Source organism: Capsicum annuum, chromosome 3, assembly GCF_002878395.1.
Source record: "Capsicum annuum cultivar UCD-10X-F1 chromosome 3, UCD10Xv1.1, whole genome shotgun sequence".
In the NCBI taxonomy this organism is placed as follows: domain Eukaryota; kingdom Viridiplantae; phylum Streptophyta; class Magnoliopsida; order Solanales; family Solanaceae; genus Capsicum; species Capsicum annuum.
In genome coordinates, this window is record NC_061113.1 from 8,387,860 (window position 1) to 8,409,743 (window position 21,884).

At 32.5% G+C, this 21,884-nt stretch overlaps 3 protein-coding genes across 5 annotated transcripts; 1 reads left to right on the top strand and 2 right to left on the bottom strand.

Moving 5' to 3' along the window:
• Window positions 1-1,864: 1,864 nt before the first annotated feature.
• LOC107864553 lies at window positions 1,865-5,213 on the top strand. 2 transcript variants are annotated; one of them, XM_016710963.2, is made up of 4 exons: window positions 1,960-1,983; window positions 3,156-3,401; window positions 4,635-4,931; window positions 5,043-5,213. In XM_016710963.2, the coding sequence occupies exons 3-4, from the start codon at window positions 4,636-4,638 to the stop codon at window positions 5,089-5,091; spliced, it is 345 nt and encodes a 114-aa protein (XP_016566449.2). In that variant the 5' UTR covers window positions 1,960-1,983; window positions 3,156-3,401; window position 4,635; the 3' UTR covers window positions 5,092-5,213. The 2 variants fall into 2 exon arrangements, with proteins under 2 accessions (XP_016566448.2, XP_016566449.2); XM_016710962.2 differs by lacking the exon at window positions 3,156-3,401 and having other exon boundaries at window positions 1,865-1,983.
• Window positions 5,214-5,278: 65 nt separating this feature from the next.
• On the bottom strand, window positions 5,279-8,633 carry LOC107864551 (pentatricopeptide repeat-containing protein At5g27110). Its single transcript, XM_016710961.2, has 2 exons — window positions 6,121-8,633; window positions 5,279-6,027 (listed from the first exon to the last, which is right to left on the bottom strand). The coding sequence occupies exons 1-2, from the start codon at window positions 7,847-7,849 to the stop codon at window positions 5,954-5,956; spliced, it is 1,803 nt and encodes a 600-aa protein (XP_016566447.2). The 5' UTR covers window positions 7,850-8,633; the 3' UTR covers window positions 5,279-5,953.
• Window positions 8,634-8,748: 115 nt separating this feature from the next.
• LOC107866591 (MYB-like transcription factor EOBII) lies at window positions 8,749-10,800 on the bottom strand. 2 transcript variants are annotated; one of them, XM_016712620.2, is made up of 3 exons: window positions 10,125-10,474; window positions 9,878-10,007; window positions 8,749-9,781 (listed from the first exon to the last, which is right to left on the bottom strand). In XM_016712620.2, exons 1-3 carry the CDS (start codon window positions 10,207-10,209, stop codon window positions 9,286-9,288), a joined length of 711 nt encoding a protein of 236 aa, XP_016568106.2. In that variant the 5' UTR covers window positions 10,210-10,474; the 3' UTR covers window positions 8,749-9,285. The 2 variants fall into 2 exon arrangements, with proteins under 2 accessions (XP_016568106.2, XP_016568105.2); XM_016712619.2 differs by lacking the exon at window positions 10,125-10,474 and adding an exon at window positions 10,520-10,800 and having other exon boundaries at window positions 8,755-9,781.
• Between the last annotated feature and the right edge of the window lie 11,084 nt (window positions 10,801-21,884).

Sequence of the window (21,884 nt, forward strand, 5' to 3'; positions counted from 1 at the left end):
ATGGGATAAAACACATGAACTTGTTTTATTCTAAAGATTTCAGTCCCGATCTTATTGGTCATGCTGATGTTGGGTACTTATCTGACCCGAATAAAGTTCGATCTCAAATAGGCTATGTGTTCATATGTGGTGATACTGCCATATCTTAGAGATATATAAAGCAGTCTATCATAGCCACTTCATCTAATCATGCTGCGATAATAGCTATTCATGAAGCAAGCCGAGAATGTGTATGGTTGAGGTCCATAATACATCTCATTCGAGAAAAATGTGGTGTGAAATATGACAATCTACCCACAATTTTATACATAGATAATTCAACATACATAGCACATCTTAAGGGAAGATTCATAAATGGAGATAGAACGAAACACATTTTGCCAAAGCTTTTCTACATACACGAGCTACAAAAGAATGATGATATTAACATGCAACAGATTCGTTCAACTGATAATGTGACTGATTTATTCACCAAGTCTTCTCCAATTACAACTTTTAAGAAGATGGTGCGCAAGATCGAGATGCAAAGGTCAAGGATGTTCTCATTAGGGGGAGTTAATTCGCGTTGTACTCTTTTTTCCTTATTTTGTCCCACTGGTTTTCCTTGTAAGGTTTTTAATGAGGCAACCGAAATGCGTATTATTAGAGATGTGTGCTCTTTTTCCTTCACGGGATTTTTTTTCTACTGAATTTTTTCTATTAAGGTTTTAACGAGGCACATTATATACCAATTAGACATTTAAGGGGGAGTGTTATAAATGTATTTACATTATAGTGAATGTCTATCAAGATCTATGAAGATCTACTCTGATATCTATTAGGATTTGAAGCATCTGTCTTTTACTCAGACTAGGAGTAAATTTTTCCTATAAATAAAGGAGTTTTGTTCATTGTATTGATAATCTTATGATCTCTCATCCCTCAAGAAGAGAAATAAGAATCACTCTCTCTATTCTCTCCACTCTTCTTCTTGTTCTTTATTGTTTCATAACAAATACAAATATATTTTTGGCAAAATTCTTTCCTTATTTTTGGTTAAATTCAGTAGTATTCTAATATAATACAAATAATATATATCTAATACAAATCATATAGGAATTGTATATGAATATACTTGTATAAAAAGGGTTGTTTTGAAAAGGAAAAGCCTAAAAACTTCACCAGTTGGTTGAAATTTTAGAAAGCTTTCAAGATTTAATATTTATTATATCATATAATATAATGTAAAAAAGAATAACTTAATTAATCAACTAGATATAAAATTACTAAACTAGAAAATACATACAAATATATATATATATTACATGACAAGAATAGTTTTATGAGCATGAAATTCAAATTAGCTTTGTTCTTTTTGTTTATAATAAACATTGAAGTGAGACACATCACATAATAATATATTTGAGAAAAAATATTTATTTATATAATTTAAATAGAGATATCATTTTTTAACGTTAATATATTGCTGTTTTCTAATTATATTGTTCTTAATTCTTATATATATTTTATTGATTTACATGAGAGACACGTGCAAAGCACGTACACTAATTTAGTTTGAAAAAATAACATAAACATATACCTTAAATTACCATATTTACACAAATCTTCATCCTTACAGAGTAATTACAAAAATTCCAACAAATTATTGTATCTACGATGTATCGGGAGCCCATTATATATCTCGACAGACCCAAATTTGGAAGCTAATTATGTATCTTTAAGAAGAAAAAAATGTATCTTTATTAGATATATCAGGAGCTAATTATGTATCTTGACATATTTAAAATCTAGATTTTCAGTAACTATACAAAATATCAAATTTTTAGTAATTAAACTTTACATTGTCGGAATTCATATTGTTGACCTTATATATTTGGCCCATTTAGATCCATGAACAAAAGCCCAAAATTCAGCCCAATAAAATTATCATTACCTTCCCTGTTCACACTCTCCCATGTGTTGGGGCAACACAGAGCATTTTCAGTAAGTTTCCATACCCATTTTCTGCTTCTTCTTTTTTTCAATTGGAAATTCTTGTTATTATGATTTTCTTTTTTATTGAATTTTTATTACTATTTCTTTATTTTTTGCGATCTTGAAAATGTTAGGGAAATTGTTGAAAGAAAAAAATGTGAAATTTTAATGGGTCTTTTTGCTTTATCTCATGAGAAATTCCCTTTTGTGGTTTAACTTTGGCTGAATACTAGGTGATTTTTCCCCATGTGTCCTTAGCTTTGATCACGAGGTAGTGGTATGAACCGGCAACACTTTACCCTTTCTAGACCCCACAAAATGGGAATACAATATTGTTGTTGCTGTAATAGCGGAGCCAGGATTTTTATTGAGGGGGTTCAGAAGTAAAAATATGAATTTATCGAAGAGGGTTCAATATCTACTAGACATGCATAAAAATATTTTTAACCATGTAAAAAAAAAGTATAATTTTCCGTCGAAGAGGTTTGGATGAATGAACCCCCTAAAGCAAAGGTGGCTCCGCCACTGGTTGTTGTGTCCTTAGCTTTGATAGATAGAGTTACTTAGAACTTGTTGCTGATGAGAGATGTGTGCAAAGTTGGCTAGATAAGACTAGATATGTAATTTTTAGACAGAGTTATCTAGTACCTGTTGTTGGTGAGAGATGTCAGGTATAGGGCGGAGCTAGGTAGGGCCAAGGGGGACCTATTGACAAAAAATTACATTGTTATATATGGTTAAAATTATTTTTTTAATGTATATCTATACTAGATATTGAACCCCTTTGGCTTCTTTGTGTGTTGACTTTTCATTGCTCGAACTCCTTTATGAAATCCTGGGTCCGTCATTGGGTATGATTGCAACAACATACCTAGTGTAATTCCACAAGTGGGGTCTGGGGAGTGTACGACTACTTTGGGAGGTAGAGATTTTGTTTCCGATAGACTCTTGGGTCAAGGCAAAGCATATCAAAGCAGAACAAAACGAAATAACTGAAGTCGAGGTGTGCAAAAGCTGGTCAGACAGCACGGTTATAAAAAAAAAAGGCTTTTGGCTGAATTTGGTGACTATTTTATTATTGAAATTATTTAGTCAATTCTTTTTTTGTTTGATTGGGCATTTGTGCTGTTGGAGGTAGCTTTTTTTGGATTGTTAAGAGTGCATTTTCCTTGTTATTGCAGTCAACATTTGGTTGTATAAGGAAAAACAAAGAGTATGAGTCTGATAACTCCAATGTAAACAATTCCATCTGTGGACAATCCAAGGAGTAGGTGGAGAAAATCTTGGAATTTCACAATCACCAAGCAAAACTAGGAATGACCTGTTTTTACTATTTATCTGTTGCTTCTTCCGCATTGGTCATCTTGCTATTTGTGTCATTACTTGAGCCGAGGGTCTATCGGAAGCAGCCTCATTACCTTACAAAGGTAAAGTTAAGGTCTAACGAACATCCTCCCGTCCCCAGACCCCAATTGTGGGACTACATTGGTATGTTGTTGTCGTAGAATGATGGAGGAGAGCACGGACACTAGTCCTTCGTAATTAGTTTTCTAGTTATGCAAAGTTGACTCTTTGGAGTTGGTTGGGTGCATATACAAATTACTTCCAGCATAAGGTCCCCCACAGGTAATACAAAGTGCAATTGGCCTCGTAAGAATATAATCTCCACATAACTAGTGTCGGGTTTGTTTTGTAGTATTAAGCTCCACAAAATTACAACATTTAGTTGGTCTATTAACTCTGCATTGCTAATAACCATAAGGTAGGATGTTAAATAAGAATATGTGTAGCAATATGTGAATAAGAGTATCTAAAGACAAAAATGTTCTTACAGTAGGTAATCCACCTACATTTTTATTTGCATAACAATCTCCACATTATTATTCAGTGCATAAATAAACTCTGCATCGTAACCCCTCCATAACTAATCCGTGAATCAAACAACCCGTTATGACTGCATCCAGGAAAATCACTGACCTCCATCGTGGAGGTTACTGTTTTTCAGTGAATGTATGAGACTGCTTTTTTGCTTTTTAACATTTTGTTCTACCAATGTAGAAGCTTACATATAATTTATTGATAAATCAAAGTTTGCGGTGGTAATAGGTTGTCCTTGCAGAGCGACAACTCTTGATGAAAAGATTTCTCTTTCCTTCTTTCTTGTTCTCGATATTTTTCTCCCTCTCTCCGTCATATTCCAGTTGTATTACTGATAAAAATGATGTTTTCTCTTTACATAGTTCTATACATAGATAAGTACTCCCACAAGTCGACAACCTGGAGTCTTTTCAATATATTATGATGATGACTGTTAAAAGAAGATGAGTCTTTGTCACATGGCTACTCTCGCTACAGGGGCTCGTCTTCTTGGTAGAGTCTTAATGATGAGAAGTCACCATCTGAAATTATTTTCTGTCATACCAAATGGAGTTGGAGTGTATACGTAACATGTTTTTTCACTAATTTCAATGGTGTATTTTGTTGTCATGAATGAGCAGTAACTGACAATTATTGCTCCTATTCTATTGTTTCTTGGAAGGTTGGTGTTGTCTGTACTTTTTGTTTTCTGTTTTGATTGTTAGTGAGTTGAATCTTTCCCATCATCCAATTTTTCATGAACTAGCCAGTTGCTTATACATTAGTTTCTCATATGATGTTAGAATGGCAACCGAAGGATCATTGGAGGTGCCATCAGAGGAATTTCCGACTAGGATCAATTACCGTCCAAATGGCAAGCCCCGAATTGTGATTGAACACTACATGCCTGAACTGGAGGCGTATGTGCCAAGAGAAGCTGAACCAATTGATTTAAATGTGATGCGAGAAATCAATGATCGATTGACAGCTATGCTGGAAGATGTGAGATTGATGAAGAAACGACTTACCCGCATCATGATTTTGCAGTTGCTATGTCTCGTTGTTGCATTTTCAGGTCTTTTTGTGAAGTTGATCCGAAAGTAAGTAGTGTTACCTAAGTGAGCCATTTGACCTTCTAGGAATTGCTGATCAGAAGTTTGTTTAAGAAAATGGAGTGTTAATAGTTCTTTGAATTTTCGTGCTTTGAGTAGGTACTTTCTATGGCTTGTGTGCCTCATCAACATGTGCTGCTGTAAATAGGTTTTGTAAATCAAGTTTTTGGCTTTTGTTCATTGAATAGAAACGGTGATGGAACTTCCCATTGTGGTCTTCCTTTTTACCTGTTCTTGGTTTTGGGAAGCAATTAATGTGTTTTTGTTCAAGTTCTTGCGTACTTCATGTTACTTCTACCTCACATTTTCATGAGTGTTTGTCCCCCAAAGTTTCAATAGATTCTAAAATTTTAGACTTTCATATAATCCCAAGATATTGTTACAAGGTTGATGGAAAAGGGGGGAAGTATGAATTAAGAAAATCAACAGTATTTCCTGTTTGAAAGACTAAATGATAAGATCTTTCAACTGCCTGTATACTGCAGGCTGGAGCTCTCTTTGGATTCCAGAGTATAGTCTCTTTAGGAGTAACAATGAAGACTAGGTTGGTTTCTTAGGTCTTCAGCCGCGGCAAGGTGCGTGCTTTTCTCTATGATTCCCAGCGAGAAGACAAGCTTGTGCTTCTTTAAGATTGGCACCGCCTACACAAGGTGTTGCTCGCTTTCTCTGTCACCAGCGGCTTATGTGTGGATGGCATTCCTAGGTGCTCTCCGTTTGCCCCACATGTGCTCCAAACTTTAACTCTTCCTTCTTTTTTTCACCTACACCTGCTTCCCCTTAGACCAAGCTAGGCTGCATCGCTGCACCTTCATGCCTTCCCCCCGATGTCCTGAATAAAAGGTCATCTTAAAGTGGGTGTTACAACACTTGTCACTAATTGTTGTTCAGCACTACTTCTCTTCATGATCGTAGGCATAACAACACGGCCTAGTTGGAGGGATCTATCACAGCTAAAAGGCAATCGCGTACTCAAATTTGCTTGCTAACTGTTGTAACTTGACAAGTTCTGATCACTCATAAACCTTCACAGTATCTTCAAAGCGAACACCATTATCATCTCGCTTCATTGCTAAGATGAGTTGATCTAGCATATCATAAATCACAACAGAACAAGGATGAGACTTGTCAGCAACGTAAAAGCTATGAGTTTCAGTGTTAATGCTAATCCAACTACAACCTGGGAACTTCTTCAGCCCTCTATCTTTCATCGTCGTTCTCACTTCAGCAACAACATCCCACCTCTGTGAAGTCGCATACAAATTTGAAAGCGACACATAATTGGAGGGGTTCTCGGGTTCCATCTGAATAAGAAACCTATACGCTAAATCGTGTACCTCACTGTTTCCATGGATTGCAGATGCATTCACGAGTGCACCCCAAATACTAGGACCAGGTTGCATAGGCATGGTCTTGATGAAATCCAATGCTCTATCAAATTGGCCTGCTTTACCCGACATATCCACAATGCATGCACACATCTCCAAAGTTGGTTCTAAATCATACTCATTTACAGCAAAACTGTATATCCGGAAGCCCTCGTCTACCAATCCTGACCTAGCACAAGCAGAGAGAACCCCAACAACCACAATCCTATCCGGTTTCATCCCGTGTTGAAGCATTTTCTCATACAAACCAACAGCACCCCGACCATTACCATGTAAGGAGTAAGCAGAAACCATTGAACTCCACGATATAGCATCCTTGGTAACACAATCATGTTCAAAGACTCTTCGTGCACAACTCAAGGATCCCGACTTAGAATACATATCGATTAAAGCATTACACAACGACACTTCATGATTCAACCCTCTCCTAGTTGAAAATGCATGAATCTGTTTTCCACCTTTCAAACGATCAAACGAGCAACAGGCAGGTAAGATACTAATTAGCGAAACCTTATTAGGTTCCACACCTTCCACTTGCATCTGTCTAAAGAGCACCAAAGCTTCATCAAAATCTCCATTCAGCACATACCCATTGATCATCGCTGTCCAAGCAAAAACATTTCTACGCTTTAACCTATCAAAAACTCGCCTTCCAAATTCAACTCTGGAACTCTTCGCGTACATATCAATCAAACAACATCCTAAGTGAACATCAGAAGAAACAACGAAATCGTCCTCCAACCCATTCCTCACAATATAGCAATGCAGCTCTTTCCCATAACACCAATTCTTCTTCACCTCTCCACACAAAGAAAGAAGCATCGAAACAGTAAATGCATCAAACTCCCAACCTTCAAACAACATATCCTTCACAAAATCCCACAACTTCTCATCCAAAACACCCTCCTTTACACTCATATATCCTGAAATTACAACATTAAATGACGAAACATTTCTATACGGCATTTCATCAAACACCTTCAATGAATCTTGAAAACCCCCACATTTTCCATACATAGCCATTAAAGAATTACCAACAACACAATCTAAAACAACCCCATTTCTCACACACCTCCCATGAACACTCCTCCCATTAACCAAATCCCCTAACTCCCCCAAAATCTTCACTATACTCGAATACGTAAACTCATCTGGAACCACCCCACACCTAAACATTTGACTAAAAACATTCAAACTTTCACCAAATAACGCATTCTTCGCATACCCATTGATCAAAATGTTCCAAAGAAACTCATTTTTGTGTTCAAATGCGTCGAAAACACGGCGACTGTCAACAGGGTTTTGGCAAGTAAAGTATGCAGAGATGAGTTTTGTTGCTATAAATGAGTTTTGGTGAAGTCCAAGTTGAATGATTTTGGAGTGGAGCTTTTGGGTAGTTGTTAAAGATTGAGATTCAATGGAAAGTTGAAGTAAGTTGGTGAAATTTGGAGGGGAAAAAGTGGAGAGGCATTTGGTTTTAGTTGAGAATTTCAAGATTTTGATTGCTGAGAGGATTATCATTGACAAGAAGGAGTTGTTTGGATCGCTCGAATGTTAAGCACCGTTCACTTCCAACTTTTAATTTGAATGGACTTTTCTCACGTCGAACGGCTATTGATCCTGGTCTGGTCTGATGAGAAAGGGTTGAACTCGTATTTGTCTTAATCTAATATACTTGAATTTCGGGTTTCATTTGATTAAGACATTCATTCCCTTTACGTAAAGGAAGAGTTAAACGAATCACCAAAAAAGCAAAAAGATGAGAGCTTCTCGAGAGGGGTAATAGAAAAGAGGATTATCATTGACAAGAAGGGGTCGCTCGGATGTTAAGCACCGTTCACTTTTAAGTTCTAATTTGATTGCACTTTCCTCAGGTTGAACAACTATTGACACTGGTTCGATGAGAAAAGAGTTGAACACGTACTTGTCTTAATCTAATCTACTTGGATTCCGGATTTCATTTGGTTAACGTATTCATTCCCTTCACATAAAGGAAGAGTTAAACGAGTCATCAGGGAAGCAAAAAGGTGGGAGTTTCTCGAGAGGATAGTAAAAAGAAAAAAAAGATTATCGTTAAGATTATCGTTGAAGTTCGGTATTTAGCGGTATGATATGTTAGTCGATAATCAGAGCTTGTTGAACTTTGACAATATATACTCGTGTAATATATTTTTATGACTTCGACTTTCAACAAAAACATCTCAACTAGTAATACATATACGATATAGTTTATTAAGCTATTCGAGATTATTTCCCCCCTCAAAAATACTGTTCATCTTTTTTTAATATCAAGGATATGGTTGTAATCAATTGCTAACTTTAGTCTTGGATTCCTAAAGTGACGCTCTTACGGCAACATCTCTTGATAAAGTTGGAACGATACGAAGAAGATTAGCATGACAAAACAAACAAATCGAAAAGTAATCCTAAAGTAATACCAATTGTTTTGTCTAAGTTGATGAAAATAGTAAAGTTCCAAGCAAAACTAATTGATTATTTTGGCAATTATGGTACAATTTCCTCAACATGACCATCACACTAATCACTAACTGGGCTATTTTTGCAGCTCAGATAGCACAAAGTACATAATTCTAATAAATTTTATACTATAATACTAAAATGCCTTATAAGAGACTTACAAAATTATTGAACCTTCATATATTATCCAGAACACAAATTGCAATCTCTCTTTTGGTTGGATAATAAACCTTCTTTGGTTAACTCCCAACTAGCAACAAGTTGTAAGCAAAAAAAGGGCAGCTTAATACACGAATCATCCTGCATTCACGCACAAGACGTTCGGAAAAAGGCCGCACCTTGTAGGCAGTCTATCCTGATGCAGGCATGGCATTAGTGGTTTATTCCACGGCTCGAACAAGTAACTTATAGGTCACACAAACATTGAGAAAATTAGGATTGAAAGAGGGAAATTGCTTCCTAGTGATTTTCTTGAGGATTTAATAGAAAGATGGAGTAGTAGTACTAGCCATAGGTTGAAGGCAAGGACTAGTGTTGGTTTTGTTATAAGTTGTAGAGTTGATAAAATGGCCATAAAAATCATCCAAGTTCCATAAGTCATCCCACATGATATCTTCATTGGACGAAGAGGGTTCAGACTGTGATATAGAGGTCGAGTTATTAAGCATCGAGTAGAACAACCCAACTTGATCTTGTTGATCAATTGTGTAGATGTTTGGGTACAAGATGGCCATTTCTTGTTTTGCTTGAGCCATAGTTGGTAATGACATGACCTTTTTGATGTCGATTTGATTTTTGATTTGTTGTTGTTGTTGCTGCTGCTGCAGTTGGAATTGTTGTCTTTTCCAAAGACTTGCACGTGACTTCTCAGAGTTGTCACATGAGTTCTTGGTCTTCTTCTTGAAATGCGTCCTCCAGTAGTTTTTGATCTCGTTATCCGTTCTCCCTGGCAAGCTTCGAGCAATAGTTGACCATCTATATCATTTTGAATAATAATTGTCAAATGTTAAAGTTTATTAATTAAGAAGATAATCAAAAGAATTTTCATGATTATAAAGTTAAAAAATTTACCTATTGCCCCATCTAGCATGAAGCTCAAGTATGATCTTCTCTTCATTTGGGGTTATTTGCCCCCTCTTCAAGTCTGGCCTCAAATAATTTACCCATCTTAGTCTACAACTTTTTCCATTTCTTCTCAATCCTATAACAATCAAATAACAAAAAATAAGAAACATTTCTACACACACACACTGATATATATATATATATATATATATCAAAAGAACTAACACATCTTTCCAACAACAACGTAACATACCCAGTATACTCCCATAAAGTCGAGTCTGGGAGGGCAGAAAGTACGCAGACCTCACCCTTACCTCAGAGGTGAGGTGTACTCCCATAAAGTCGAGTCTGGGAGAACAGAAAGTGTGCAAACCTCACCTTTACCTCAGAGGTGAGGTGTACTCCCATAAAGTCGAGTCTGGGAGGGCAGAAAGTATGCAAACCTCACCTTTACCTCAGAGGTGAGGCGTACTCCCATAAAGTCGAGTCTGAGAGAACAGAAAGTACGCAGACCTCAACTTTACCTCAGAGAGAAGGTAGAGAGGACACTTCTTTCCAAGTACTAAAAATATTTTTTAGAAATATTTTCCTACATACCAAACTTATTTTGAAAGTATATATTTGTAAGTAATATTTATAACTAATTACCTGTAAGCCTAGCAACAGAATTCCACCTGCCTTCACCATGCAACTTGACATATTCAATTAACAATCTGTCTTCATCAGCAGTCCATGGCCCTTTTCTCCATACTTCTTCAATAAATCCCCAGTTGCTCCCCATTTGTTCACTAGTTATTTCACAAACCATAATATATGTTATATATCTAAAGACCTCTTAATATAAGAAGGGGAGTTATATATTTAGGTATTAAGCTATATATTCTACTTTGTGCTTTATAAATTCTGTGACATAATCTGCAAGTGTTTGTTGGGTATTTATATTTGTGGCAAAAGCAAGGACCCTATTTTCATCAGTCAATTTTATGTCCTTTTCAAATCATCAATATCCTATTTTTCAATTTTGTTTTCTGTGTTTTTGGTTATAAGCTAGATATGATCTGTACCATACCACTTAACATGTGAAATTACTATATTGTGCTTACTTTCTAGAATGTGGAGAAGGAAAATATAATATCGTTAATATTTTTAGTCAGTCAGCTAAACAATTTGTCTTGAACCGGGGGTCTATCGAAAAAGTCTCTCTATCTCTCTTTTGAAGTAGTGGTATGGATTGCGTACCCTACCCTTTTCAGACCCTCACTTTGTGAAAATATATTGATATGTTGTTGTCGGCTAACCGAATTGTACTAGCCTAACACTAATAGATTGTAGTTGTTGCCAATGTATATCAAGTGTATAATCAGTACACAAACTGAATATACAATTATCAGATTGGTTAAATTAAATTTTAATAAAAATAAAGATTTGCTAGAGGTTATATTTGTTTATCGACTTCATCGAGTTGAATGATACAAAATGATAATCTGTTGGAAATAATAATTTTTTTGAGAAAATGATAATCAACTCGATGTGTAATATCTAAGACTGTATTAAAAGTTGAATAAGAAATTAAACTTTTTTTTCTCGCTTTACTATAATGTCCTGTTTGTTTGATTCTCGATTGATGAAAATGAGCAATTTGATTTTCGAAATTATCAAAAAAACCCTTTTTAAATAATTTAATAGTTGATATAATGATCAAGAGAATATATGTTTTATTGCAAATTTGAAATATTCTACAAAAATTAATGCCCAAAATATATAATATCCAAAAAAACATACTTGAAAGGAAAAAAGAAGATTGCTAAGGGATTGGGTGACATATTCACATCTTGATCAAATCACATAAGTAAATTTATTTAATATTAAAACACAAAAAAGTGAGCCCTCATAATTTAATTTCTTTAAAAAATTTAAGTTTCATAGACAAATGCCACGTATAACATAGGTTAATGTATTTGGACAACTTGATACACTCATAAAGACTTTAAAAAGGAATTTTTCTTGTTATATTTAATATTAAAAAAAACTTTAATCAATAAATTAATTCGGTGGATAATATTTTAATCTTGAAAGCCACTAGCTAGCTAATAAGAAAGAACCAAGTGTTGGATTAACTTACTTCTTAAGGAGATAGATACACGGTAATGACCATTATATAATTAATTATAATTTGTTGAATTCCATTTTGGGTATTATTGGGGGTCCATTAAAATAAGATTAATTTGTAAAAAATATCAAGCTAAGCATGTTCTTAATACGTCATTAGGGAACAGGTAGTGTTCAAAGTAATGATATTTTAAGACCACATTATAAGGTTAATCTTGATTTGCACACTAATATTTTCAGATTTTATTATGTTATATATATTATACGAGGGATATAGTACGGAGTAATAATTTTATGGATCAATTATAGCTAATTATGTCATGAAATGAAATAAAAATAAAATAGTAGCTAATAACCACAAAACAGTGCTTTTTTTTGTGTGTGTTTATTAATATAGGTGGATGTGTGGGCATATTAAGAGAGGTAGGATTAAAAACAAAGGTAGAATGGACTTCATGACGGACGACAAAACGAGGGACGCGTGATTGAGATGATTCGAGGCATGTGAAGAGAAGATGTATAGATACTGTCCCGATGAGGATGTGTGAGATTTGCTATATGCTTTAAGCCTTAGGAGAGATAGACTAGGTAGGTCAAATTAAAAAAGTACTAGGGAGAGGTGGTTTGACAAGACACGCTATACCCTACAACTTATCGAGGAGTTAGATCTTAAATAGGAAGATTGGAGGTCGAGAATTACTATAGAAGACAAGTAGTTAATCGAGTTTCTTATTAATTAGTAGTAGTATTTGTACTCTCCTACAATTTTATGCTTCAATCATATTATTATATGTTGTTTTCTTTTGCTTAAGGTGTCGTATTATTTGTCGGTGTTACTCTCTCTTTTCTTCGTTATCTTCATTATTGTATCTATTTACTAGCTATTTTTTTGTGGTTATTAATATAGATGGATGTGTGAGCATACGAGGAGAGGTAGGATTAAGAACAACGATATTAGGGAGAAGGTAGAATGGACTTCATGACGGATGACAAAACGAGGGAGGCGTGATTAAGATGATTCGAGGCATGTGAAGAGGAGATGTATAGATACTATCCTGACGAGGAGGTGTGAGATTTGCTATATATTTTAGGCTTTAGGACAGATAGACTAGGTAGGCCAAATTAAAAAAGTACTGGGAAGAGGTGGGTTGACAAGACATGTCACACCGTACAACTTATCGGAAAGATGATCTTAAACAGAAGGATTGGAGTTCAAAATTTATTGTAGAAGGCCAATAATTAGTCGAGCGTTGTCTAGTTCACTATTAATAGTAGTATTTGTACTTTCTTACTATATTATGCTTCGATCGTATCATCATATGTTGTTTTCTTTTATTTTAGGTGTCTATTGATTTTGATATATTTTACTTGAGCCAATGATTTATAGAAAACAACCTCTATTTTCGAGTTAAATATAAGATTGCATATATAGGAAACTAATATTGATTTGATGGATTATTATTCCACTACGAAATATATTTTCCACTTATAATTGTCCTTTTTATTATTCAAAGCAAAGTAAGAGGGAATCTTAAATTATGTTTAAATATACGTAGCAAGTAAGTATGCTTAGAGTTGGAAAGCTCTTTTATATCAGCATTCTATTCTTATTTTTAATAAAATATTTCTTTTTTTATGCAAACTTTTCGTACATGAAATAAATTTAGCTATTTTTTTCATCGAATTCATTGCAGGAAAGAAATAATGTGCGACTTTAAAGTGTTTAAAAAATATTTTTCTACGTGAACTTAATAAGACATGCAACGAAATACTCATCTTTAAATTTGTAATTGTTTTGTATTTTCGTTGGAAAATAAGTTATATTTATTCTTTGGTTATTCCTTTTCAATAAATTAAATATACTTTTATAGTCATACTTTAGAGTTATATTTATGCTTACCTATTAAAATTAGTTATATTTATCGTTTATCCAACTTTATTTTGAGCTTTAAAAAGTTGTGTGTCAGTGCTTTTATTGAATAAAAAAGTCAGTGAAAAATTCGCGGAATTTATTCCAAATACCTTTTCACAACAAAAAGTGAACCAAAATCAAATCCAAAAAGTTCCAATTACTGAATTTACTAAAATATTAGCCAAAAAAATAAAAGAAGAATTTTAATAAATTAAGTAACCAAAAAGAAAAGATAGCTATAATCCGTGTGATGTACGGATGTAATAATAAAAAGAAGAAGAAAAATTAATAATCTTTTAAATGAAGAAGTACACTTGCAACTTTACACTTTGCAAAGCATATTATTAATTTATTAATTAATCAACATTTAGTGGCTAAACAGTTGTCTAAAAGCAATTAAAATAGTAAAGGTAGAGACAATCTTTAATTATTGGCCTTCTCTTCTTACACTAGTCATCTATTGTTTTTTTGTTAACTTTTTTTTTTTGGTTTAATTTCTCATTTGATATTTGATATTCGTATTAAAGTTCAATTAAATTTAGATTAATGTCAGAAAGTATCACGTTAATGGATAAAGTGTTTTGTATCCGGTTGGAACTCGAACGTGAGATTTCAATTAAGGATAAAAGAGTAATTAGTACTCCACCCCAACCCTTATTGATCACTAATAATCTATTGTACCTCTAAATTTATTATTTAAAAAAAAAATTGAAAATGTGTCACTTCAAAGTGGATATGGATAAGAACCTTGGAATTTTATTAAGTTTTAATCACTTTTGTTTTGGTTAAGCTAAAGGACGTGTTGGAATATGCCATAAATTAAAGATTTGTCTAGAAGCATTATACTTTATTTTTCTCAAGTGTATATAATAATTTAAACTAATTTATATACATTAATAATACAAACAACAATTATAGGTTATAATGACTTGATAAAAAGTGATATTAGTTATTTCTAGAAAATAAGACAAGTTACGTACTACAACATGTTAGTACACACTGTTTTTGTGATTTAATTTATTATACTAAGCATGTGCATATATCAGTTAGAGTTGTAGTAAAGTGATAAGTACCTCTTCATTTTTAATTAAAGGTTTCGAATTTGAATTCTAAGAGCGAAATTGACTTTTATCAGGGAGTGTTTTTATTTTGTGTAAGATTTTTCGACGCGAATTTATATGTTTTATTAATATATTTGATATTAGCCAAGTCATTGGATTTGGAGAATCTTGAATATAAAGCATAGTCCCATCAAGATTTTCAAGGTGGATTCTTTATCCTAGGTTTTATTTCTCACTTTAATAAGGTTGTTTTTTTATTTTTATTTTAGTTTAATACTACCTAGTATCTGATCTCTGATCATGTTTGTCTCCTTCATAAGTTTAATTGCTGTAATTTACTTTATTTATTCTTTTTCTAATATGCCATGATTATACTATTGTCCCTTCAACTTGCACCCACTACCAACTAGTTCAATCTCAAATTGTTACATGGCATAAATATTTTATCATGTTGTTCGGTTTGTCCAAAAATATTATCGTACTTGTGATTGATATTCTCTCAAAATACACTATTCTTTGAGGATTAGATACTCGTTGATATTATTAAAAAGTTTGAGTAACATAGAATATATAGAACGGGTGGGATATACATAGATTTTGTTTTTACTTTTATTAGGTAGAAAAATTATTTTTAATAAAGCCTCGACTCAAAAAAAAAATATAATGAAAAGCTGGATAATTGTTGTACGGCAAATATTGCTAGATATGATAAGAGTTGGTAAAAGGACTTCCATTTACTATTTATTAATTATTATTTTCATCTATCAAATCATATATAATCTCAAGAAGATATTTCATCGTCTAAGAATCGAGTTAATCTTTGCAATACATATCAAACAAAGATATTTACTATCATATTATATGTGATTAAATCCAACTTCTTGTTAAATAACTAAATTAATACATGCACGACACGTATAAATATAAAGGTGATAAATGAATAAGTTGAATTGAATTTGAAAGAATAAAAATAAGTGAAATGAATTATTTTTCAGTCTTGCCTAGAATTTATACATGCAAATATAAATTGATCCAAATAAACTGATGGACTAATGAAACAATGATCAAAATCAACGTACTTAACTTAATTCATCATTTTAAAAATTTCAAACTTATATTTCCATGAAAATATACTAATTTAAAAGATAATCAATATATAAAAAATAATAATGATGATTTGAATGCATTATTTATTAGACGTTAGGACCAAATGGGTAGCACAAATCAAAAATATATTTTTCATAGAGGCAACAAAAATTAATAAATGAATAAATAAATAAATAAATAAAGTAATCATAATCCAATAGTTCAATCTCCTAAATATGAGGATATTAATTTGCACTCCCACTTGCATTTTTTTGCATTGACACATGCCACTTAATTAGTATTAAAAAAATTATGGAGCAAAATGTTTATTATTCTTTTATTCCAATTCTTATAACACTGTTCATGAAGAAAAAGTTACAATACGGAGTAAGTACTTAATGTACTTATTTATATTGATTATAATTTAAGAGGTACTCCCTCCAATCCATTTCATTTTATATGTTACCATTGTTTTAGTTCGTTTCAAAAAAAAATCTTTCTTTATTTGATAACTATTTATTGATAATATTTTTATTTTATCGTTATTGGGTCCCACTTCATAAAAAAAATACAACTAAAAAGTAAACTTTAAGAGTGCCAATATTATAAACTTTACAAAGTCATTACTCATTTCTTAAACTCTGTGCTCGATCAAAAAACGACGAATGAGACAAAAGGAGTATATTGCGATTTTCACATTATCTGTAATACTTTTTAATAAAATTTCTAGCTCCGCCACCTATGACATCTGTCAAGTCTTGCATGATTTATGAATTAGAGTTCTTGAGATATTGTGGAATTAGAATAATATAATTTTAGTAGAGTATTAATTAATGAAAGGTTTATTGAGTCATCCTCCATTAATTAAAATGACCTTTTACTTGACCCTACAAATACAATAATAGAACATTCTATTACTAGTTGCTGGATTTTCAAAACCGCAGTAAAGCACTTTCAACAGTCTAAATTCTTGGCTGGAATCACAACCAAAAAATAAAAAAATAAAAAAATAAAAATGAATACTGAATAATCACCCAAAATTTGTAATTCAATATTATTCCAAGTTCATTAATTCGAATAATTTCAATTTATATTAGATAGGTCTGCCGTGAGATAAAGCTCACTAACAAGAAATTTTTCATGCTTAGATCTCTGTATTTGTAACATACAAGAATCGCAATCATTATACGAACCCTGACCCATATGTCTTCGAGCTTTAACATTTCGAATCACGTTTAGTGATTGTAGCACGTGGTCCTAGAACGTAACTCAAGATTGAAATTGTCAAGTGAGACGATATTTGATTCACGAGTCAAAAACCTATTCTTCTTGAAAGTATATGTGTTTCAACCATCAAGCTACTTTGCAGGGTTAGGGGGACATGCATAATCATTTTCGCTAACTGTGCCTATGTTTGTATTTACTTTGATTAATAATGTAAAAGTGATAATGCTTACCATCCGAATAACTCCATATTATATGATAATCAATATAATCATCCATTCATTTGTTGTGATTAATTTCAACTTTCAAGTGCATTACACACGTTCATGAACACTTTTGAACTGCAATTTTCCTTTGACTGAAGTATTTTAGTATTTTACTGTAAGACCCTTTTAGATGTTACTATCAAGGAAGGTAAAAAGAAAACAATATTGTAAATTTCACGCTAACAATAATTCTTTTAACTTAATATACATTATAATATCTTCTAGTGAGGAGAGACATAATTATACTATATAAATTAATTATAATATCTTACATAAGTCTGCCTCACATATTTCATTATGTTGCTACGATTAGGTAATGTTTTTTTTCACTCAAGGCGTAACCTAGTGGTCATCAGGAGCAAATCTATGATATTTTTTGGTGTTCCGGCATTCTTTAAGATCGAGACAAACTAGGTATAATTATATAAAAAATATATGAAAATTGATATAAGACGTAAAAAAACACCCAGTAAATCAAGAAAATAGTTGGTGCTATAATTTTCAGGCAAAATGACCTTCTGGACCCCAGTATTATATTAGTTTGGTAAGTTGGACACTTCTACTTATATGTTTGTCACCTGGACCCCTGAACCCACTAAAAAACAACATTTAAAACCCTTTTTTGGTGAGTGTAAGACATTCTCCCCCACGTCAGCTGACATGGCCACGTCTGACACGTCTGCCACGTCATTTTAAAAAAAAAAGAAAAAAAAATATATTACATTAAATTTCAAGTCAATTTTAAAATGCTACATAACAAATTAAATATTAAAATTACTTTAATTAAATAAGAAAATTTATAAATTGTAGAAAAATTTAAATAATCATGTTTTTATTTTTTCTCACAAATTAAACATCAAATCCATTCCAAATAATTAAAATTCTTCTCCAACTAATTTAAATTTTTAACTACAAATTCATATATACAAACATAATAAATTTTTTATTTTTAAATTTGAATATTTTTAACAAATTCACAAAAAGTTTAATTTTTTTCAAGCGAAATTCACTATTTTTTTTTTCAATATTCACTATCACTCACTTTCAATTTAAATTTAAATTTTAATCCCCAAAAAAATAAAAAGATTTCAAATTTAAATTTTAATTAAAAAAATGAAAAGAATTGAATTGAGAGGGAAAATTAAAATAAAAAATAAAAAGTGAACGTGTATGGGGGGAGGGAGGGCTGGAAGAGTGTTGGGGTGGGGTGTGGGGGATGGAAAGGCGTGGGGTTGGGTGGGGACGAGGCTGGGAGGGGTATGGGGGTTGTGGGAGGGGTGGGGAAGGGAAAAAAGGTGGAGGGAAAAAAAGGATCTTTTTTTATTTTTTTTAATTTCTAAAAATATTTTTAAATTATTTTTAAATTTTTAAAAATATTTTTAAATTTAAAAAGATGGAGGAAAAAAGGACCTTTTTTTATTTTTATTTTTAAATTTTAATATTTTTTCTTAATTATTTTAATGTAAAATTAGCCAAAAATTGACCCCCACTCGCACCCCAGGCGAGTGGCTACACTCTCTTTGTCCTAGTCACCACGACCTTGCCACATAGGCAAGGTCAACGATCAAACGGTGCAAAATGTTGTTTTTTGATGGGTTCAAGGGTCCACATGATAAACATGTAAGTAGAAGTGTCCAACTTACAAAACTGACATAGTAAAGATCATTTTGCCTAATTTTCAAGCAGAACCTTAAAGCTTTGAGCATCAATATACGTTTTTGAATCTCCCGAGCACCCATGACCCCTAAATCATGAATTATCCCCTAAATCATGAATTATCCGCTACTAGACTGTCCACTAAAGTGATTAAGAACAATAAGCTAAGCTCTTGCTATGCGCGGTCCGAGGAAGGATCGGACCATATGGTTTATTATATGTAATCTTATCTTGTATTATTGTGATTATTTTTATGACTTGAACTCGTGACCTTCTGATATAATTATATGACAGCAAGCTAGTTACTCTTAAGAAGGAATTTTAGAGCGTCACTTCTTCCCCTTTATTAATTTATGATGATGATGCTCTATTATTACTTAATTGTTTTTAAAATGAAAAAAATGGGTTATCTCACCCTCTATTATATATTCACCATGAAAGTAAAACCTATATTTCATTCTTTTGATTAATTATGTGGTATATAAAATTCATAGGCCGGATAAATAGAAATTTGCACTGCATGCATAAGGTCCTTTAAGAGTTTCCTGATTTAAATTAAACTCGAGACATTTAGTCACATATAAAAGAATTTCTTCGATCCCAATAGGAAGGAATTTCTATCACTAATGTTTATGTCAAATTATTGTTATTTCGTTTGTACTTTGGGTACACAGAATTTGTATATTACAACACCAATTTCAACTTGAGTTCAAGTATAAACAAGAACACAATGAAGTATATCAAATACTCTCAACACAAGATCAAAATGACCTTTTCAAGAGGTGTATTTTATTTTGCAGAAATTAAGATGAAACAGAAAATAGCCAAGTCGTCCGAATTCACGATTTTTTCTTAAGGAAATAATCCCCCTCACTGTACCCGAGGTTGTGAAATTTTTCCTCCCAGGATAAAGTGACTAATAGACCAACAGTAGCGGTACCTCAAACGGTTGGAATATCTTCGAACTCGCAGAACGTTTTGAGTGATTACACAGAATATTTTTTAGACAAGAAGAGAGTTTTTAATCTGAAAATTTCGTGTCAAAACCTGTAAAGGAAAGCAGGTTTATATAGCCTAGCCGATGCCTCTTCGAAAAGGTGATATTGGTTCACTTAAATGGTGTGATGTTTCTGAAAATGCATGTCTGCAGCATTTTTGCTGAAGCAGTATACCATTTCACCAAACAGTGCACCTGTTCGAAACAGTGCATCAGTTCAGAAACCGCGCATCAGTTGAGTCGAAACAGTGCATCAGTTATGTCGAAACATTGCATCTGTTACTGTTACTGCATGCATATAAATGGAGTATTGATCAGATTTCGTCAAATAAAGTTTGTCCAAAAAGATAAATCTCATCGATCCGAAGCCGAGCGAGCGACGACGACGACGGCGCGAGGCATTTCTTATTTCTTGCCTCACTTATCATGTGGAGTAAGTATTCATCATTATAAACACTCCAAAAGTTCCCTTCTCCCACCAATGTAGGAGAATTAGTGAACTTTTCAATTTTGGGAGTACACTTTCCAAATTGGTGTCTCCTCTTCTCCACCATTTTTTTCCTCCATTTTCCATTCACACTTCTATGAACCCAACGATTATATTAATTTATTGTGATTAAATTATAAATTACAACGAGAGTATGTATCAATTAACGATAACTAAGTAATAATATTGCACTTAAATATACATGTAATATATCAAAACTTAATTAATTAGGACTATGGTTAATTATGCGATTATATTTCATAAGCCTTAACCAAGTGTGGGTACGTTAAGTTAAATTAATCGTCTTTCACTTGACTAATGACTAAATTAATTTAAAATTTAATTACAGGAATCTGGTAATTAAATTAATTAAAAAGTTAATTACAGGAACCTGGCTAACCATACATGCTTTAAGCCATATTATCAAAATGTTCCTTGAAGAATGGATTAAGTCATTGAGAAGATATTAAATAATAGTATCGTAATTAGTTAAATTAAATTAATGTTAAAAGTAGTAAGCATGCAACATAAAGTGGAAGACTTTAGATACATTTCTATCCTCAAAACTCAGAAAGTGAAATTTGTTGTCACTCGACTAATAGTTTATATCTCAAAACTTATTTTTTAATCAAGAAAATTAAAATCACAAAAAAAATAACAATAACTATTAATCAAGTGATTGAAATACTAACCCAAAAGGAGGAGGACTCTATGTACTCCCTGTATGTATCTTAAATTTTATGTAATATTAATATTATTGTAATGAGATATCAAATATTTTGACAACAATTTTCCAAATTATTTTTTGTTATTCTTATTGCAAATATGGTAATATGGTAATTTTCGGAAGGGACGTAACATAGTAAAAATCAAGTGCAATGTGTGTGTGCGAAAAGTATTAGTACATTATTTCAAAGAATAATTATGTACGCACAAAACAAAGTTAGAGACGAATTCAGAATTTTCAGTTTTAAAATTAATTACAACATTATTTTTATACTAGTTCTAATATGAAAAACAAAAGACATCGCATATATTCAAGGGCGGAGCTATCCTTTGACGAGGGGTTTCATCCGAACCTCCTTCGGTGAAAAATTATACTATTTAATATATGGTTAAAATTATTTTTTACGTATATATAGTAAATATAGAACCTCCTTCGATTTATTTGTATGTCATTTCTGAATTTCCTTAATGAAATCCTGGCTCTGCCAT